The 18595-nt window shown below is 51.4% G+C and overlaps 3 protein-coding genes and 2 long non-coding RNA genes across 40 annotated transcripts in view; 2 read left to right on the top strand and 3 right to left on the bottom strand.

The window, feature by feature from the left end:
* On the bottom strand, positions 1-11330 carry HMOX2 (heme oxygenase 2). 2 transcript variants are annotated; one of them, XM_086854333.1, is made up of 4 exons: positions 11213-11330; positions 2962-3064; positions 1178-1295; positions 1-916 (listed from the first exon to the last, which is right to left on the bottom strand). In XM_086854333.1, the coding sequence occupies exons 2-4, from the start codon at positions 3039-3041 to the stop codon at positions 386-388; spliced, it is 729 nt and encodes a 242-aa protein (XP_086710459.1). In that variant the 5' UTR covers positions 3042-3064; positions 11213-11330; the 3' UTR covers positions 1-385. The 2 variants fall into 2 exon arrangements, with proteins under 2 accessions (XP_086710459.1, XP_086710458.1); XM_086854332.1 differs by lacking the exon at positions 11213-11330 and adding an exon at positions 6641-6873.
* LOC111935901 (uncharacterized) overlaps positions 6333-18595 on the top strand; it is a 16370-nt gene continuing 4107 nt past the window's right edge. The window contains exons 1-2 of one of the 3 annotated variants that reach the window (XR_015277334.1): positions 6333-6564; positions 13054-14923. This is a non-coding gene — a long non-coding RNA (uncharacterized LOC111935901). Of the gene's footprint in view, positions 6565-11566; positions 14924-18595 lie in introns of those variants that run through there. The other 2 variants (XR_015277333.1, XR_002867907.2) reach the window with 2 other exon arrangements.
* LOC147650010 (uncharacterized) lies at positions 6996-10916 on the top strand. The gene is made up of 2 exons (XR_015277335.1): positions 6996-9938; positions 10515-10916. It is a non-coding gene; the product is annotated as an uncharacterized LOC147650010 (long non-coding RNA).
* LOC111935883 (uncharacterized) lies at positions 7040-13593 on the bottom strand. The gene is made up of 2 exons (XM_023936506.2): positions 11213-13593; positions 7040-8753 (listed from the first exon to the last, which is right to left on the bottom strand). The coding sequence occupies exons 1-2, from the start codon at positions 11307-11309 to the stop codon at positions 7567-7569; spliced, it is 1284 nt and encodes a 427-aa protein (XP_023792274.1). The 5' UTR covers positions 11310-13593; the 3' UTR covers positions 7040-7566.
* Positions 12528-18595, bottom strand: part of SLX4 (SLX4 structure-specific endonuclease subunit) — a 27809-nt gene continuing 21741 nt past the window's right edge. For all 33 annotated transcript variants that reach the window (XM_086854299.1, XM_086854302.1, XM_086854307.1 and 30 more), the window contains 4 exons: positions 16101-18568; positions 15124-15226; positions 14459-14911; positions 12528-13870 (listed from right to left, as the gene is read on the bottom strand). In XM_086854299.1, coding sequence (XP_086710425.1) covers positions 13510-13870; positions 14459-14911; positions 15124-15226; positions 16101-18568 — 3385 coding nt within the window. In that variant the 3' untranslated portion in view covers positions 12528-13509. The remainder of the gene's footprint in view (positions 13871-14458; positions 14912-15123; positions 15227-16100; positions 18569-18595) is intronic.

The following is an 18595-nucleotide window of genomic DNA, read 5'->3' as shown; positions in this document are numbered from 1 at the left end:
GGAACAGGAGGCTCCAGACATTTTTGACCATAGGGCAACAAGCGAGACCTGAGACAGGAGATGAACTGGCACCAGGGCAGAGCAGCACACAAACTGTTGGAGGCTGCCTTGGCACAAGAGCTCTGCTCCCCTCACTGCTTCACAGCCACACAGCCTATGGAAATAATCTTGAAGCCATATTAATTTTGCCTTAATCAAAGGGCTTGGCTGTGGTATTGGAGCAGGGGAGAATTCCTGCCTGACACCAGCTCCAGAAGCCAGTGAAAGAGCTAGTTCAACTAGAATCCCAGCCCCTCAAGGAGGGGCTGTGATGGTCTCAGCCCCAGACCACTGCTTGGGTGAGTGGTGTGACTAAATTAATCTGAGCCAGACATAAAAGCCAGACCTAAACTACACACAGGAGATCAAGGGATTTCTTTAGTACCTGCATGTTAAATCTGAAGGCTTTGTTGGCCTCTTCCACGATCCTTTCCTTGGTGTTCTTGTCCAAGTCTAGAGCATTCATTCTTGCTCTGTAAAGCTGCTTGAACTGCTGTGCGTTGGAAATGCTATCAAACACATAGAACTGGATCCCTTCCTCAGTACTGGGCAACTTCAGGGCCCTCTGGGCTACCTTCTTCAGCACCTGGCCACCTGAGAGGTCCCCCATGTAGCGTGTGTAAGCATGAGCCACCAGCAGCTCTGGCTCGTGTTGTCCCACATGATGGATTCTGTCCACATATTGCTGAGTTGCCTCTGAACACTGGATCTTTTCTTTCCAGTCTTCCCCGTAGAAATATTTGAGGTCTTTGGCCAAAGCTTCTCTCCGGTGAAGCTCTATGGGGAAGTACAGAGGAGCAAAGACTGGGCTGTCCTTGTTACGATCCATCTCCTCTTCCAGAGCAGAGTAGGTGAAGTAAAGGGCCACGGTGGCCAGCTACAGACAGAGCACAGTTTGTGTGAGAAGCTGCTCACTGGATAGGCACAACTCATCTCATGACTACTCCTGCCTGCATGGAAGTGGGGTAAGCAATAGGAAACCCCCAGGCCTGGCACAAAACCAGCCTGGAGAGCTGCTGCTTCAAGGAGCAAAGGCTCTATCTACCACCACAGCACCCCCAGGGCTGTAGGGCTCTGCCTTGGAGTCTGCATCAGTCACTGGGTGCATCAAAGAGATGGGGAGCAGAGCAACACTCACCTTGAAGAGCTCCTTCTTGATGCGCCCCTTCAGGAAGTCCTTGACAAACTGAGTGTTCTCTGCACGGTCATGCGATTCCTTTGTCCCCTCCTTCAGCAGCTCTGAAAGGTCCATGGGGCTGCAGGCAAACAGGAAAGCCCCTTTCACCCCACTGCCTCATGCAGCAATGAGTTTATCCTTGCTGTCTTTGGAGGGATCCCCCACTGCCATCCCAGTTTAGAGAATGTACAAGGTGGGACCCTCAGACCACCCCTCAGGCTGAGCTGGCACCTGCTGGGGGCAGCAGCAGGGTGGCAGCAGCCCATGTGCCAAGCAGATTTGCTACTCCATGAGGGCTGGGGCTTACGAGGGGCTCTGGCCCAGGATGCTGAAGCAACTGCCAAGGACCCTCTTATCCCTGCACCGTGACTTCTCCTTCTCATCCACGTGAGCCCAACAACACTACACACAGAAGCCTTGAGAATATGGGGAGCAACTACAGCTTTAGCCCAGGGCAGGCTAAAGAGCATGGGGGCCTTGGTGGTATCTTCTGCTGGAGAAGAAAAAAGGCTCAGGTAGGTCCCCAGCTTTCCCAACTTGGATATCAATATGAGAACTGAATGGCAAAACAGGGCAAAAACACCCTTAAGAAGTTTATTTCTCCTGAATTATACTGTTTTTTCAAGTTTCCACAAGGTGTCTTGTTTTAAAAAAGACCCAAAACATTAAAATCTATGATTTTAAGCTACAGGCACTGCACCTACCTGAACACAGAGTCACAGAATGAACTAGGCTGGAAAAGATCTTTGAGATCATCAAGTCCAACCTATGACCTAACACCTCATCAACTAAACCATGGCACTGGGTGCCACATCCTGTCCTTTTTTAAACATGTCCAGGGACAGTGACTCCACCATCTCCCTGGACAGACAATTCCAGTGCCCAATCACTCTTTCAGCTGAAGAATTTTTTCCTGATGTCCAACCTAAACTTCCCCTGGTGCAGCTTAGGGCTGTGTCCTCTCCTGTCAGTGGCTGCCTGGGACAAGAGACTGACCCCCGCCTGGCTACAGCCACCTTTCAGGTACAATATCAACACACAAACTCACTCAAATCATGCCCAAGTGCACATTACAGTTTTTATCACTAGTTTGCTACAGCTAGCACATTCCTGTTAGCTTTAAGAGACACCGAACACTCCAGACCCACTGAATGTGCCAGCAGAGCCAGCAAACATTAACTTCTCATGAAGCTGAGCCTGTCAAGTCAAAGAAGTAAACCAGCCTGCCTAGGTCTTCTACGAAGCACCCTAGTCACCCTTCCTGTTTTCAAAGTCTGAAGCCTTGGCTTTGAGAACATGTGTGTGAATTTGTTTTTTAAAGTAACTTCCTAGAAAATGTCCTTGACTAGACCTGGGTATTCTGCAAAGGCAAGAGTGCACCACAGCAGAGTTCACATCTAGAATAAGTTTTCAAAACAAGAAGTCTGCCCAGCAAGCCATGAAAAACTGGCTCTCCTTGGCCAGGAAGACACAAACACAGCTGCCAAAGAGTCAGTGTTTCTGAAATGTGACTTCCATAGTAGAGACTAAAAAACTAACTGTTTGTTGTCAGCCCTGACAGATTACTCCTTCCCATCCCTTCCACCCTTACAGTCCAGTTTGACTGAAGAGATCTCATAGCACATGTATTTGATTAATCATTTATTGAAGTCCCTCACTTCTTTCAGATGAGGATCACTCCTTTACCTGGAAGATCTCTTGCCTTTCCCAAGGCTGTCTGTGCCATTGTGTAGGACAGAACTCACCTGACAGAGTCATCTTCCACTTCATCATAGCGCAGGATGTCCTCCTCTCCCCCCTCGGGGCTCTCCAGGGCTGATGGCATTGTGGTCACTGCTGGGGATCAGTCTGAAAAGCAAAATCAGAGAGGGATTTTCAGGGGAAGATGCCTTAGCAAAGGGATGGGTGTGAAATGTTGAAGAGTCCAGCAAAGACCTCTCTGAGCAGTCAGGAGCAGCTTCTGGCTGTTTCCACCTCACACCAGGCACTTCCAAGGATGTAGATTTGCCTGTTCTGTTTAGCTACCTCAAGTGAACTTCAACACTGACACCCAGTTCACACATTAACCTCAGAGGAGACCTACAACACAGCAGCCTGCATTCAGCATCCCCCTTCAGGACAGCTCCTGGCTGAAGATGAGACCTCTGTGTTGGGAATCTGCACTGGACTTGTGAGCAGGCTGCTTTCCCCTGGTGCTACCAAACATTTCCCTCAATGTCACACTCTGAGCAAAGTAACTGGAAAGAGAAGCCACTCTCCTTCACTCAGAATGAAGAATAAACTACATTTCCACACCAGTACAAAGCTTCCCTGGAAGAAAGCAGTGGTGAATTGGGTCAGCTGAGCTCTGAAGTCAGGCAGCTCACAGGGGAAACAAGAACATTCCCTGTGTCAGAATAGAGGAACTTCCAAAGCAGGGGCAGATTTCATTGCTCTGCCTATCCTGGGCCACTCTCCAAGCAGAGTGAGCTGCAGACAACTCCTGCTCCCACTCACACCCTCCTCTCCTGCCTGGCAGAATTTACTTCAAATCCCATAAGTAACTGGGTTCCCCCTCCTCATTTGCAAAAGGAAATAAAATCTCCTTGGATGTAACAGGATGCACAAGCCTTACCCAGGAGCAGGAACAAGACACCTGGATTACATTGGCTGAGCACAGAAATCCAGGCCCCTCATTTATAAAATGGACCTGTAATCAGCTTTGTGCAGAACAACACCACCACCACCATCTTTCAGGGAGCCTTGGGAGAGGAGCAAGGAGCTAAGCAGACAAACTAGTTCCAATTTATCTTATATTCCTGGAAAGCCAGAGTCCTGGAGGTGAGGTGTGCTGTCTCCCCACACCTGCAACAGCCACTGATACAAAGCAGCAGCTGAGAGCAGAGCTACAGAGCACTTGAGCCCCACTCATCCCTTGGGAGAGGCCTGAAGGCTGACATCAAATCCAGTCCAAAGGAACACACCAATCAGGCCTCAAAAGTTAGTGGTTAAGAGCAGCAATGGCTCAAGGTTGCCAATGGCCAGACAAAGATGGCCCTGAGATCATCGTGTCTGCTCACTCATCAGAACCTCAGCTCCCACAGCCTGAGCACACTCATGTTCACACAGAACTTGGCTCTCTGTGTCACAAGGGGAACCTCGTGGGGTCTCAGGAGCTTTCACCCAACTCTGTTACCAGTGTTGTAGAAGCACAACTAATGGGAATGGTGAATGACTGTCCCAGGAGCACAGTCTGCTGTTGGGAGCAGGGGACACCATGGAAAAAGTCATTGAAGGCCTTTGGTGCTTTCTCAGACTTGCATTTCCCCTGGCATGCTTTGCAGGGCTCAGCCTGACAAGTTCTCCTCTGTGGCAGTGGGCAGGGCAGTGATAACACCAGCCCCTGCAGCCCCAGGTGAGGGCAGAACTCATGCAGGAAAATGTCGAAGTTGAGATTTTTCCTGATATAGTCTCTAGCACAGACACCTCCCCAAAAAGACAAGTCAGCACAAACCAACCCCATCCTTCCCCGTGCTGGCTTACTGCACACCTGGGAGGAAAGGCAGTCACAGCCATTGTGTCTCCTACCACTACACATCGTTGCTTCTACTCAAAAACTGGCAACTGCAGCCCCAGTTTGTGGTCACAGCCCTGGTTTCTCTGCTTCTCTGAAAGGAGGCATGCCCCACATGCCACAGAGGAGGCTCAGGCAGTGCCACCTCCTCTGCAGAGGCTGGAACATCATTTCATTTGCTGCAGGGAGCACTGCTCATCCAGGACCTGGCTGATGTTCAGGGCACCTCCCAGTGCCCAGACAGAGCCTGCCTGGGAGCAATCCAGCAGCTACCAGTTGGGATTGCAGAGTGGGGAGGAGGTTTGGTACAGGACACCTCAGCATTCCAAACATTTTTTTCCCAATGACAGTGTTTGAACCTGCTGGGAAAACACCTCTAGCTCATCTGGATGTGTGCAGTTTGTCCCTACACACATCTCCTCACCAAGCTGTATGTCCCAGATGCACAGCTGTTCTTCTCAACGTAGGAAGACATTTAATGCAAATAATCCCAAACCTTTTAAAGGAATGTACTGCTGCTGCAGGGAAGGAGCCTGGAAGCCCTAGCTTTGCCTGGGTACTCTGGGAGAAGTTTGGTAACTCACAAACACCCAGGCAGTACAGAATTTATATCTGCTGCTTAATTTTCATGCAATTTCAAGGCATTTCCCCACACAGAGAGCTCAGAGTGTGGCTGCACCTACCATCACTGCAGCAGAAACAAACCTCAAAACTCCAGGCCTAGAGGCTTGAAGAATCATCCCAGAGGTTACCTGGCAATCCCAGCAGGAGAGATTCTCATCTCCATCTCCTTCTGGGGAGGGATCTGGCACTGGCCGCTGCTGGAAATGGCACCTCATAGACTAAATTAACACATTACCTGATCCTAGGAAGGTTGAAGATTTCACCTGGACACAGCCTAATTGAGGCAGTAATTCAAGTCTCAGACACTTCTAACAGTGCCCACACAAACACTATTTCTCTCCTTTAGAGCTGCAGCCCAGCACCTCAACAAACCAAGCAAAGGGAGCTCCTGGTGAGCTCAAAGACCTTGTCCAGTTCTGCCCTTTGGTGGTGGCCCTTGTGTCATGCAGCCCAACAAACACCTAATTTCTCACCCCGGTTATGAGACTCAGGGTTGGATCTGGGCTGAGGAAGAACACATTGTGACAAACACACACAGTTATACCAAACAGCCTTTGTTCAGTGGAGAGACAGAGCTTGCTCTGGCGGGCACATCGGCTGTCAGCTGTGCCTGGGACATGCCAATCAGGGCCAGTGACAGGCACTTCGGGCTGATATGTGCAATGCAGTGCTGCGTGTAGGTGCTGTGGCTTGAATAGCACAACTGCCAATAATGGAAAAGGAGGAATGGCAAGAGGCTTTCGTTCTTCAAATGCTTCTCCGAGCTCTGCAGGGCCAAGGAAAGCCAAGTGGCCCCATCGCCACCGGGAGCACGCAGCGCAGGGCTCCAGTCCCCGAAGCCCCCAGGCGTCGCTCACGAGCAGCCGTGCAAAGTCACTGCGGGGCTCTGAGGGCCCGGTGCTGGCACACGCCGCCGGCTGCTGGGCAGGCGCTCGCTCGTGGGGACACCCGGCAGGAGCAGGGAGAGCTGAGAACGGCCGGCCCGGCGGGTGGGCAGTGCCGGCCCCGCACGGGCTCGCGGCCGGCAGTTGTGGGCCCGGGCGGCCCGGCCCGGCCCGCGCGGTCATGTCGGCCGCGACAGCCCCTTCCCCGGCGCGGAAATATGGCTCTGAGGCGGTCCGCGAGGGCTTCCCGGCCCACTCGCCGCCGGGAGCGGGCAGAACACCGCAGGGTGAGTCCCAAGGCAGGGGAAGACCCGCGGGGCTCAGGCCCGACCGCGTTGCCATAGGGACGCGCCGCGCACTCACCGCTGCCGCCGCCGCCCTCGGCCCCGGTGAGAGACAAAGGCCGCGCTCGGCCGGCCCGGCTTTATTGCCGAGGGGTCACCGCGCGGCCAATCGCGAGCCGCGCTCCGCAAGCGCCCGCGATTGGCGGAGGCGGCCGAGACGCCGCGCGAGCCGCTCCCCCCTCACAGGCGGCCGGCGCACGAGGCCGCGCACGCGCAGAAGCCGCCGATGGGTGGGGACGGCAGGGCAGTCACGTGGCGGTACTGGCACGTTGCAGTGATTTGCCCCGCGCCAACCTGGGCGGCACCGCCCAAGGCCCCGCCCCGATCGCGACGGGAGCGCGAACCCCGCGCATGCGCACGCAACGCCGCACCCTGGAAACCGGAAACGGCGGCCGAGAAGGAAACATGGCGGCCCCGGTGCGGTATCGGCGGTTTTATTGGCGGCTGCAGCAACGGCGTCCAGCGCAGCTGCCGTCCCACAGCCGCTGCAGGGCCGCGGGGACACACGGGTAGCCAGCGCAGGGGACCGAGGGTGCTTCTTTGGGCTACGGCTCCAGCCCGTGGGCTGAGGGAGGGAGCTCAGCGCCTCTGAACACAGATGATCTTTTGTTGACCAATGTTGCAGGCTCTGAAATGGTCCGTGTGCTTCACTGTATTCATTGTCCACATGTGGGCACAGAGTCATTTGCCTTCCTCTGAAATACACGAAGCACATTCCAGCCTTTTTAAAGCACTTCCTTTCCCTCCCAAGAGCTTTCCCTCTGAGCAGCACCACCAGCTGCCCCTGCTGTGTCCACGCTCCTCTCCAGACCGGCAGCTCCTCGCACTGACTCTCCCCTATTTGCACCCCTCTCCTTTTGGACTTGTTCTCCTAAAGGAAAGTGCCTTCCCACTCCGTGAGCCGGGCAGTCAATGGAGAGAGCGCAGAGCCCGGGATCAGGCTCGCTAGGGCTGTCCCGCCCTGTGGACGTGCCGGTGCCGCAGGAGCGCGGAGCTCACGGCGAAGCCCCTCCCGCAGTCGGCACAGGCGTAGGGCCGCTCCCCGCTGTGGGTGCGGCGGTGCTGGGTGAGGTGGGCGCTCTGCCTGAAGCTGTCCCCGCACTCGGTACAGGCGTACGGCCGCTCCCCGCTGTGCACCCGCCAGTGCCGCAGCAGGGCCGACCTCCACAGGAAGCTCTTCCCGCACTCGGTGCACTCGAAGGGGCGCTCCCCGGTGTGGAAGCGGCGGTGCTGGATGAGGTGGGAGCTCACCGTGAAGCTCTTCCCGCACTCGGAGCACCCGTACGGCCGCTCGCCCCTGTGGAACCGGCGGTGCTGGATGAGGGCCGAACTCCCGGTGAAGCTCTTCCCGCACTCGGAGCACTTGTACGGCTTCTCCCCGGTGTGCACCCGCTGGTGCTTCATGAGCTCGCAGCTCTGACAGAAGCTCTTCCCGCACTCGGCACAGACATAGGGCTTCTCCCCGGTGTGGACTCGCCGGTGCCGCGCCAGGGCTGAGCTCACGCTGAAGCTCCTCCCGCAGCTGCCGCACGTGTAGGGCTTCTCCCCGGTGTGCACCCGCCGGTGCTGCACCAGCTGGCAGTTCCCGGAGAAGCTCTTCCCGCACTCGGCACACCTGAAGGGCTTCTCCCCGGTGTGGGTCACCTGGTGCCGGAGCAGCTTCGAGCTCACGCTGAAGCTCTTCCCGCACTCGGAGCACTCGTAGGGCCTCTCTCCCGTGTGGATCCTCCGGTGCTGGATGAGATGGGACTGCTGCCGGAAACGCCCCCCACACTCGGTGCAGGAGAAGGGTTTCTCTCCAGTGTGGATTCTCCGATGCTGGATGAGGTTGGAACTCACACGGAAGCTCTTCCCGCAGTCCCCACATATTATCAGTCTCTCCACAGAAGAATTTCTCTGCTGGATAGTATCTGGCAGCTTCCTGAAACTTTTCCCACACAGCATTGCTTGGCTTTGCGTCTTCTCCAGAGGACTCTGAACATTTTCTGACCTCTGTGGGACGACTGGGTCCTCAGCAGAACTCTGAGAATTGTTCTCCTTGGAGAGTCCTGAGAGTAAAACCTCAGGCTCTGCTGGCCCAGGGATGCCTTGGTGGGAATTATTCTCTTTTTTGCTCACAATCCCACCTTCAGCTGCAATAAAACAAGAATCTGGATAGAAGTCACAGACAGGAAACTTCAGATAGGGGAAATCAAAAGGGATCAAATGACAAAGATTCACCAGATTGACTCTTATAGAAAGTTCTGATATTTCCTTTCAAACTGCACAGTGCATTTCTCAGTATGTTCACACGAACAAACTCTGGGAACAGCCCTGTGTGCTCTGACAGAACCTGAATCCACTGAAATTATTGGCATACTAGGGAGAAAAGTTTAGTGCTTGAATGGGAAAGATGGCTGCTGCTCTAGGATATCTGAAAAGTTATTAAAAGCTGAACTGAGAGTCATGGAAGTGCCACAAAGAACTGTCCTGCTCAGCAGAACAAATGCAACATCCCTGACCTGCTGGTGCTGCAGAGAGAGGCACTCCCAAAGGAGGCACTAAGGGATGAAATCAGACACCTCAAACACGACTTATGCCACTCTTAAGAGGCAGAAGAAAGGCAGCTTTATGCTCCCATGGACGTGTGGGAGAGCACACAGAACTGGGATGAAGAAGTCTTGGAGCAGGAGAGGCACTGCAGAACTAAGAAAGGAAGAGTCCAGAGTTACAGCCCAGATGATATAAGTACACATCTGATCTTTCTCTTTCTGGGCAGTGTAAGAAAACAACACAGTGTGATTTCACAGTGAACTCCTGAGATGCCTTTTACAGTAGCTTGGTGTGACACTGACACTTTATATAGTTTTCCTTAAAATGGTTCCATGAGAGTAACAGAAACTGAACATTGATAGCCATGTGTCTGCAGCTACTCCATCCAGATGGGATCTGGAGGAAAAGAGAAGAGGGACATCCAAAGACAGGATAATGACATTTCTGGCAGCCCATCATGAAGTCCTTGCCCTGTGGGTCAGACTTACTAAGCAGACAGTGAGCCTGGGAGCAACAGCTCTGTTGCTGTTGGCTGTAAAGGGTTTGATCAAAATCATGATGCCAAGACCGCACTGGAAGTGTTTTAAGTCAAAGGAGAATAAGTTCACAATGCTCAGGAATTCATACTGGAAGTATAAGGCTGAACTGGGAAAAAAAACCAACAAAAAAAACCAAACAACTGGACCAAGGAGTGTGGTTCTTCCTCAGCCTGTGTCAATTTGGGTTGATCTCAAGCCTCTGATATGCCCAAGGCTGCCAGTGACAAGATCCGAGTCAAGCTTCAGGTAAGCAGAGTAAGTGCAGACACTGAGAAAAACCTAAATATCACCTTAAATGTACCCTTGGATGGATCTTTTTCTCATGAGAATCCACTTGGAGTTCTTCAGAGATGTCACCAATTTTAGCAAAAGGAAGTTCTGGAGACCAAGGGCATTCTCAAAGACATTAATCCTTGGCCAAAACTGGTAAGGAAACTCAGCTGCAGTGGATAAATGACCCTCATAAGCTGAGAAGAAAGGGAAAGGGGAGGTGCTGATGATTCTGTTATTCAGACACAAAGGCTGACTATAAACTGTGTCAGAGCCTTATGGTTACTGACCAACCAGGGGACAGGGGAATGACAGAGGACATTCACTGCAGGTAAACAAAGAAGTGTAGAGGGGAACAGCCTCTATACCAGGACCTGGTATAGAGGGCTCCTCTATGGATGGGCCTCAGATGTTCTTGATAACATTCTGGAACAGCCCCTTGGAGCAGATGGATGAAAACTGCAGCTCCCAGGCAGACAAAATAGCTCATCAAATGTTAATGATTTTCAGGGAAAAACAGAGAATAAAGAAAATGTAATTGTGCCCTTGCAGCTCAAACCCCACAACTTGGCTGTGTGCAAGGGCAGGGATGGATCCTCCAGAGAAATTCCAAAAGAGCTGAGGAAGATACAGAGCATGACATGAATAATAAAAGGCACAGAACAGCTTCTGCATTGGAGATAAAGAATACAGCTGACAGAGGTATTGCAGAAGACTAGGAAACCACAAGTGGCCCATGGGGTGAGTGGGGACCCCTCCTGCACCATCTGCTCTGAATTAAGAACAACTGACATGAAGTGAGCTATCAGAAGGCAGCTTCAAATTAAAGAAAGCAGCAACTCACAGAGCAGCTGAATGTGCTGTGGAACTACTGGCTGCAAGCTGTCACCGATGCTAAAACATGCACAACTTCACACGGCAAGAAAATACAGAGAGAGCTGTGAGATACTGAGACATTGCAGGTCTGCTTTAGCAGTTTCTGAAGTCACAGAGTGCCAGGGCCTGGGAAAGCATCAAGGATCACACCACAGCCTGTCTGCCTTCTCTGGTCCCTGCTGCTAGGGACCACTGGGAGGACCGTGGTCCATCCTGGTATCACCAATACTATGCATTCCGGTAGGGTCTGGGAATCCTGGAGCAGTTTTTTCTCACCGACAGGTTCACATATGTGCTGGGTTAATGGGCAGACTCCACGATCTTAGTGAGCTTTTCCCAACCTTAATGACTGCATGATTGTACCATCACCTTACCTGCACAAGTGCTGCTCAGCACTGTCTGAGACTTCCCTCGGTGGGCGCGGCGGTGTGAGAACCACCGTTCCTCCTTCTGATCCATGTGGGAGATCATTTCCAGCTCCTTTCAGGGGACGTGTTCCGGGGAAAGACACGGGGCGGGTCAGACTGGCTGGGATTTACCCACCGAGCAGGGGCTGGCTCTGTGGGGGTGTACCAGACCCCCTGAGCCGCTGCAGACCCGCGGGAGCTGTGGGGCGGGAGGGGGTCCTGCCCCACCCCTCCGGTGACCCCGGTGCCAGCGCCGCCGCTGTTCCCGTCCCGGCCCCTCAGTTCCGTTCGGCGACTCCGCGGCCGCTGAGGCGCGGTCACGTGACCGACAATGGTGGCCAATGGCGGCCCCGCCGGCCGTGAGGGCGGCCCGCGATGGCGGCTTCAGCCCCCCTGAGGGCTCGGTACCCGGCTCCTGCTGCCCGCTCGCTCCCGAGCCTTTCCCCGTGTGCTGGGCGAGCCGCCACGGCCGCCGGGGGGGAATTCCCTTTGAGACCTTAGCAGGGCTTCAGGCGGGAAGGGAACACGGAGCCTTCACTGCAGAGGCCCAGAGAACAGGATGCGATGGCAGCCAGCGCTTTCTGAGGGAAGAAGTTTTCCACAGGGCACCAGAACTCTGGAGATCTGTATCTGGGCTCCATGTTCTTCTAGGATATGGGTGCCCAACCTGGGCTGGAGTCACCCAGGTCTAGAAAGTGTTGTGAAGAGAGCAGTGGGATTGTGCCAATCTTGGGCATGAATCTAAATTCTTAGCAATCACACATGGTTTGGGTTGGAAGGAACCTTAAAACCCATCCCATTCGACCCCCTGCCATGAGCAGGGACATCTTCTACTATCCCAGGGTGCTCCAAGCCCCATCCAACCTGGACTTGAATGTTTGCAGTGATGTGGAGTCCACATCTTCCTGTGGGTAATCACAGGGATGGCTCTGCCAAAGGCTGCATCACCTCTCCCAGGCACTTTACATTCCGTTAGACATCTGACATAAAATGCCTCCAGAAGAAATTTTATACTGGCATGATATAGAAAGCAAGCCAGCATTGGGCACTGGGACATTCCTGCCCATAGGTGTTAGGAACCCCTTTTGTTATTAGAAAAATAGGTTTCCCAGAAGTCTTCTGCAGCCCCAGTTAAAGTTCTTCGAAGAGTTCAAGTTTAGGTCTTTTAGGCATAGGCTTCATGCTCTTGCCCTGTAGTTGAAGCTGGGAAGAGTAGTCTAGTTCAATAAAGTTCATGCTTTCTATACAGTCCTGTGTTTGTTTACTGTTCCATATGAGAATGAACATTATTTAAATTGTTTATTGTATATAATGTAAATCAAAAGGAAATTCTGTATAAAAAAAATATATATTCAACATACACAAAGGTATTTATAAATCTGCCTTCATTTTGTGTTGTATCTGTGGTTTTCAGTGAGCATTTGCACACTTAGAACTGCCAGAATACTCAGAAGTTGTTGTGAAGGTCAATATATAAAATATGAGAATTTAGGGTCCAAGACTTCCCCAGCAGTCCCAGACATTTTACAACTGGGACCAGTCCAGTTTGGCAATGGGACTGATCCAAGGAGTAGGTTTATCTCAAGCTGTGAGAAGTGCTGAAAAGGTCCAGTGCTCACTTAAATATTTTCCTAAAAACATCTCTGCTGGGGGCTTTCCCATGCCATGGGGTGTTCTTTGGGAGGTGTCACAAAGGGAACAGAACAAACCCCTGCCCTGTTCTGCAGCCATTTCAGAAACCAATTTAGGACTTTTAGTACAGATTGCCAAGTGAAGCAAGAAAAAACGCCTTTTCTGTATTTTCACAGCATTTCCCTGCCTTAAAAATCAGCGGTGCAAACTGTGCTGAAGAAATGAAGATGGAAGTCACAGGATTGTAATCAGGCAGTGCTTGACAGTGGACTGAATCCCAGAACACGAAGGGCGAAGCATTTCACAGCCAAACCCAGAGAACAGATCCTGGCAAGTGTCACTAAGGGAAGCACCAGCACAAAGAAAAGTTGCGGACCTAAAATCTATTAGAAAAATGGAAAGAAAAGGCACAATAGTCAAACTGGGTGAAAAGAGGTTTCAGGTGAGCTGTGTGCTGAGGGCAGGGCAGCCACGGGACATTTGTGCAATCAGAGCAGAGGGGCTCAGGCCTGTTCTCCGGGATGTCACCTGGGCTTGAACCCTGAGGAGCAGCAGTACTCCACCCTGCTGCTGGAGCACCAGCTGGGAATGGGCTTTCCAGCTTGGCAGCAAGGCCTCCAACAACAGAAGTTTCAGCGGGTAGGAGCGGACTTCACTTGGTATCGTCTTCTCTGTTTTCTGTTCTCCTTCCTTTTCTGTTCCTGCTCCTTCCGGGCTCTGGCCATGGTAGATGTGATGCATTGAGAATCCAGAAAGTCCAGCAGCTTTGCCTTGGAAATTTTGATGCCATTCTGTTTGAGCTCTGCATGCAGATCAGCCAGCTCGATGGGCTCATAGAAGAGAATCCTGTTGTACAGGGCTGTGTTTGAGCGGATGTAGCACTTTACTGCCTCCAGCTTTTCCTCTTCCCGAGCTGCTGCTTGAGATGCTGGAAATTCCTCTTCCTCCTCCTCAGACTCAAAAGCACAGGTTTCAAATCCATTTACAAAGGAACTAAAATCAGGACAAAACAAACCAGAGGTCAAGGGAAAAATAGGCCAACAAGAACAGGACCAGAGCTCCCCAAATCCCTGACAGTGAAGCCCTATGACTTCCCTCTGTGGGATCACAGACCCTGCACTACTAGCACCCACAAAACGAATGAGGCAGAACATGGCAGGGCTTCTGCAAACTTCCCAGCACAGCCAGGACAGTGCTGGTCCAACTTGCCCAGCCCAGAGCTGTATGGAATTCCTGGCTCCTGGCAGGCTCTGCCAAGGGGTGCTGTGCTGTCCTCTCCCAACTCCAGCTGCAGGTTCTCAGGCAGCATGGAGTGCTTCATGTCACTGACCTGCAGACCAGGCACACCAGATTTGGGCCTTGCTCATAAGCAGCCCTTTTATGTTCTGAGAATAGTTCAGCAGAAACTGAAAATCCAAAGCCTGCTTCTTTTGTAGGAGTCTGCTGACCTCCCACGTGACACACTCAAGGAGGCGGCAGGGCCACTATAGGCCACAGGGACACTCACCTCTATCTGCCTCATTCCTACCTCACCTCTGCCCTGCAACCCTGAGTGTTTTGCCTAGGATTTCACTGCCTCACCTCTGTGAACCAAAGGAGATGTCACTTCCATCCACCGAAGAACCTGCTGACTCCTGGGATGCTGGGAGCTCCTCGCCATCAGCTGCCAGGGACACCGATGGCCTTTCCTGTTCTTTGGCCCCTGTTGGGTGATGTGTCACTTTAGTTCTGTCCTTGGGTGAGGCACAGCCTGTTCCGTGGGATGCACCATCAGCCTCATCCCTAGGGAGCACTGCAGAAGCCTTGGCAAGCTGTTTCCTCTTGCCCACAAGCCTCGGGGCGCCGGCGCGATTCCTGCCCGCAGCCCGGCCTGCCTTTGCCTGCCTCGGGCGTTTGGCTGGGGACCTCTGTGGGAGGGGCTGGGAATAGGGGATTTCATCCTCAAAGTCAGAGTCCCCATCCCGGTGAGTGTACTGGAATATCTCCTTCAGCTGCAACACCATCTGGCGTTTTGGGAGAGCACGGACACCGAATCTGAAAGAGAAGGTGGGAATTTAGGTTACAATAACACTGCACCTTCCATTGTCACAGCTCAGCAAGAGGCACAGGCCAGGAGGTGCAGCTGGAAAAATGTGGTGTGACCTCAGAAAGCACTGGCTGGAGCTTCAGCATGGTTCCCCTTCTTTCACACTACCTGCCAGCAGGTTCCTCTTGTAAGGAGCTATCCTGGGGGAGGTAATGCTCACCTGCTCAGCTCCTTCTTCAGCTCTGGGGTCTCCATGATGGAATAAGCTGGCATGGGTGTCACTGGAGTGCTGGGGGACCTGTTGTTCTCCTGACAGGAAGATTCTGCAGCAGAATGCAATTACTGTGATGAGAATCAGTACAGAAAGGACCTAAAATAGCTGGTAACTTATCCTCTTAGTGGCAGAAATCTAATATTAGCTAATAATTGTTTAATAGCAACTATTTCCTCATAAGCTACCTTAGTTATTACTCAGTTTCATATTGGATAGTCAGCACTTTTTCCTCCTTCCTTAACCGAGATACTTGGTTTTCATTGATTTTACATATGTCACATCTGAAAATGAGGCTATTCAAGGGCTTTGTTAGAACAGGCAACATTTAGGAAGCAGTTAAAACTATGTTTACTGAATTCTTTGCAATGGTCCTTCTCCCAGGAAGAAAATTTCTTATCAGAGACTTGACACATAAAAAATTAAGCAAATCAAGCTACTGGGGGGTCTCGAGTTAGATACTGAGTTAATGATACCAGCTTACTGATACTGTGAAGCACAGCCAGTCTCACACATCTGTTCTAATCACCCCTTAAACTAATAATTTAGTATGGCATAATTAATAATATATTTAATTAGACACTGCAGTATCAATTACATCAATTCAGTGGCACGCAGGCTGGAGCCAGTGTTTTGTTCTGTTTTGGTTGTTTTTTCTCTATCCACGAACCCACAGCTTCTGCAAGGAGTCACTACCAAAGGACTAGTGAAAATGAAACATGCATGGCTACACTCCAGGAATCCCACATTTAGACAGGCTCTTTCCCACAGCAAATGCCTGCACCTTCTTTGTGCCTGCCAACTATTTTGCATCAGAAAGCCCAAAAACCCTTTCAATGTGTCAAGTGCATCACAGGTAAGATAATCACTAAAATAAAAGCAGTTTAATCTAGCCCAATAAATCTAGTATCAATACAAGCTCTCACCAGGAGTCTTGACAGGATCTGTCCGACTGGCCCCTGCTGCAGCTGCCAACCTCTGAGACAGAGGAAGAATCTCTGGAAGTTCATCTTCCTTCTCTTCTCCATTCCAGTCATCCCAGATTTTGGAGTCCAGGTAACTGGCTCTGCTGCCGACTGATGAACATGGCTCAACAGGGCTCTTCTCAGGGCAGTGCAAAGTTGTTCTCCTGACAGCAGGACTTCCTTGGAGAGGGGTGCTGCCCTGAATTCCCTGTACCTGGACTGGGCTGTCCCCCTGCTCCTGCCAAGAGCCAGGGCTGGGGCTGCTGGCCATGCTGGTCTTTGCACGGCTGACCCGGCCGGAGTTGTGGCTGTCACCTCTGGCTGGTGACAGATACCCAATGTGCCAGCAGTCAGGAACAGGGATTGGGGGCTCCTCACACAGCAGGACACTGCTACCCAGAGAAGGCAGACTTTCTTCCCTGTCACTGTCCTCCAGCTCAACCACACTGATGTTGATGTTATCTTCCAGTGGCTGCTGCTGGCACGGAGGCACCAGTGTGGGCAAACCTGAGATACTGGCACGTTTGCTTTCTGTGCTGGTGTAGCCAGGGGAGAGGAGAACTGGATCTACTGGAGAAACTGGAAGGGGGTTCTTGGAAAAGGATTCTCTTGCTGGGCTGCTGGGTGGGCTCCTTCCACTGGCTGAGTTCTCCACAGGCAAATGTTTGTTTGACAACGTTGTTTCATGAACTTTTATTAAATTTCCAGTCATTTCATGGTTACTATTACCTACTGCTAAGTTCTTTGTGCTGAGTTTAGATCCTGGACCCTTTAAAGAATTACTGCTTGTGACCTCAGTCTGTGTTGAGAAGCTTCTGCTTTTGCTCAGAACTGGTGTTCCTGGCACAAGCCAGGAGCTGTCTGTGCCTGGAGACATTTCATTACTGAGCCTTTTCCTAGGACTTTGGTTTGGACTCTGTTTGATCTCTGTACAAGCACCTGTTTGTCTACTGAGAGGGAATTCAGGGGACACCTTTACATGGGAGACACTTACACATACTGAGTCTGTATTGCCACATAAGACCTGGGTTGATCTCTGCTCTGTTTCAGGAACTGATGAGTTAGGGTCAGTTTTAGGTATCTCAGGACCTTGTTCCATGTCTGTACATTTCAGATGCCCAGAGGTTTCCATTTTTTTCAGAGCAGAGTCAGACTCTGGCAACCTCTTGCCTTGTTGAAACTCCATTTCATCATCAGAAGAAGATAAAACAATCACATCACCCTCCTTGATCCCTTGAGCTCTGCCCTGATCATCCTGAGTCCTGCTTGGTGATGACAACACTGGGACATGTGTGTGCTTGTTTGATTCACTGTGAGGAAGCTCTGCTGGAGAAAATAAGATCTCCTTTCTCGATGCAGCACCCAGCTCCTTGGCTTTCTGGGAGTGTATTTCATCAAATGGAAATGATTTTTCCTTTTTGTTTTGCTTTGGTGTTGACACATGTTCCCTGGCAAACTTTCCCTCTGATTTTGGAGATGCAGGTGAAGAGCCAAGAGCAGGAAAAAGGGACACATAGGGCTGGGGACTTGGATTCCCACAAAATCCATTCTTACATGGAGAGCAGTCTTTTTGTGACTTGCTGAACAGAAGTGAATCATTAAGACCAACATGTTTTTCACTAGGGGACTTTCCTGATTCTTTGGTAACTTCTTTCACTGGGGAAGGCTCACAGTGATCTCCCTGAGAGGCAGAAAACAAACGTTCATAGCTGTCATTTATATCAGTATCACCCTGGAAACCAGGAAACTGCTCTTCACAGTGATCTGCCTTGTCATGTGAGACCTGAGGTGACCTGGAATCCTTCACATTCTCACATTCCCCAACAGCCCCCCCTTCATTAGCACCATGGGATGTTCCATCCCATTTCTGAGGTTCACTGTGGTGAGGCACAATAGTGGTCTGTGGATCATTCATGCCCTTGCACCTGTTTATATTCTGCATCTTCTCTTCATGTGCAGACAAGTCACATTTAGATCTCTCCACACCGTTGCCATCCCTCAGATCTTTGAGGCTGTTGCTTATTGAAGCAGATTCAGGTCTCTTTACCTCTTCCTGCTCAGTTTGCTGATTGGTACCTTGGACTGCCTCGGTGTCACTGCAGATGCTGCAGTGTGTTCCCTTGCTCACCTCTCTTTCACCCTGAGCCATCTTTCTCTGAGTTGCAGCAAACTCATAGATTTCCTCTAGCTCTTGTTCTCCCATCTCACTGTCATCCTCCTTCTGGCACTCAGGGCTCAGCATAGCTACTTCTTCCTCATCTTCACCCACCCACACTGACTTCAAGAGGTCTTGGAAGTTCTCAGCTCTGTCCTCACAATCTTCATCATCCCTCACAGAGATAAGGTCGTCTTCTGAATCCACTCCAGAGGACACCTGGCTCTCTGCAGGGTTGTTTTCACACTCTGCCATCAGTTGCCTTACACCAAACCTGCAAGGATACAATAGTAACATTGGT

The sequence above is a fragment of the Cyanistes caeruleus genome, chromosome 17 (genome assembly GCF_971803275.1).
Source record: "Cyanistes caeruleus chromosome 17, bCyaCae1.hap1.1, whole genome shotgun sequence".
NCBI classification, from domain to species: domain Eukaryota; kingdom Metazoa; phylum Chordata; class Aves; order Passeriformes; family Paridae; genus Cyanistes; species Cyanistes caeruleus.
This window is presented reverse-complemented; position numbering and strand designations above follow the sequence as displayed.

Bases quoted from the DNA above. Each gene is read 5' to 3' on its own strand.
- HMOX2 (XM_086854333.1), bottom strand. From the start codon at position 3,041: ATGCCATCAGCCCTGGAGAGCCCCGAGGGGGGAGAGGAGGACATCCTG. The intron at 1,296-2,961 runs GTGAGTTCTGTC...GTTTGCCTGCAG, and splicing joins GTGGAAGATGACTCTGTCAG to CCCCATGGACCTTTCAGAGC. The intron at 917-1,177 runs GTGAGTGTTGCT...CTCTGTCTGTAG, and splicing joins TCAAGAAGGAGCTCTTCAAG to CTGGCCACCGTGGCCCTTTA.
- LOC111935883 (XM_023936506.2), bottom strand. From the start codon at position 11,309: ATGATCTCCCACATGGATCAGAAGGAGGAACGGTGGTTCTCACACCGC. The intron at 8,754-11,212 runs GTAAGGTGATGG...GTTTTATTGCAG, and splicing joins GCTGAGCAGCACTTGTGCAG to CTGAAGGTGGGATTGTGAGC.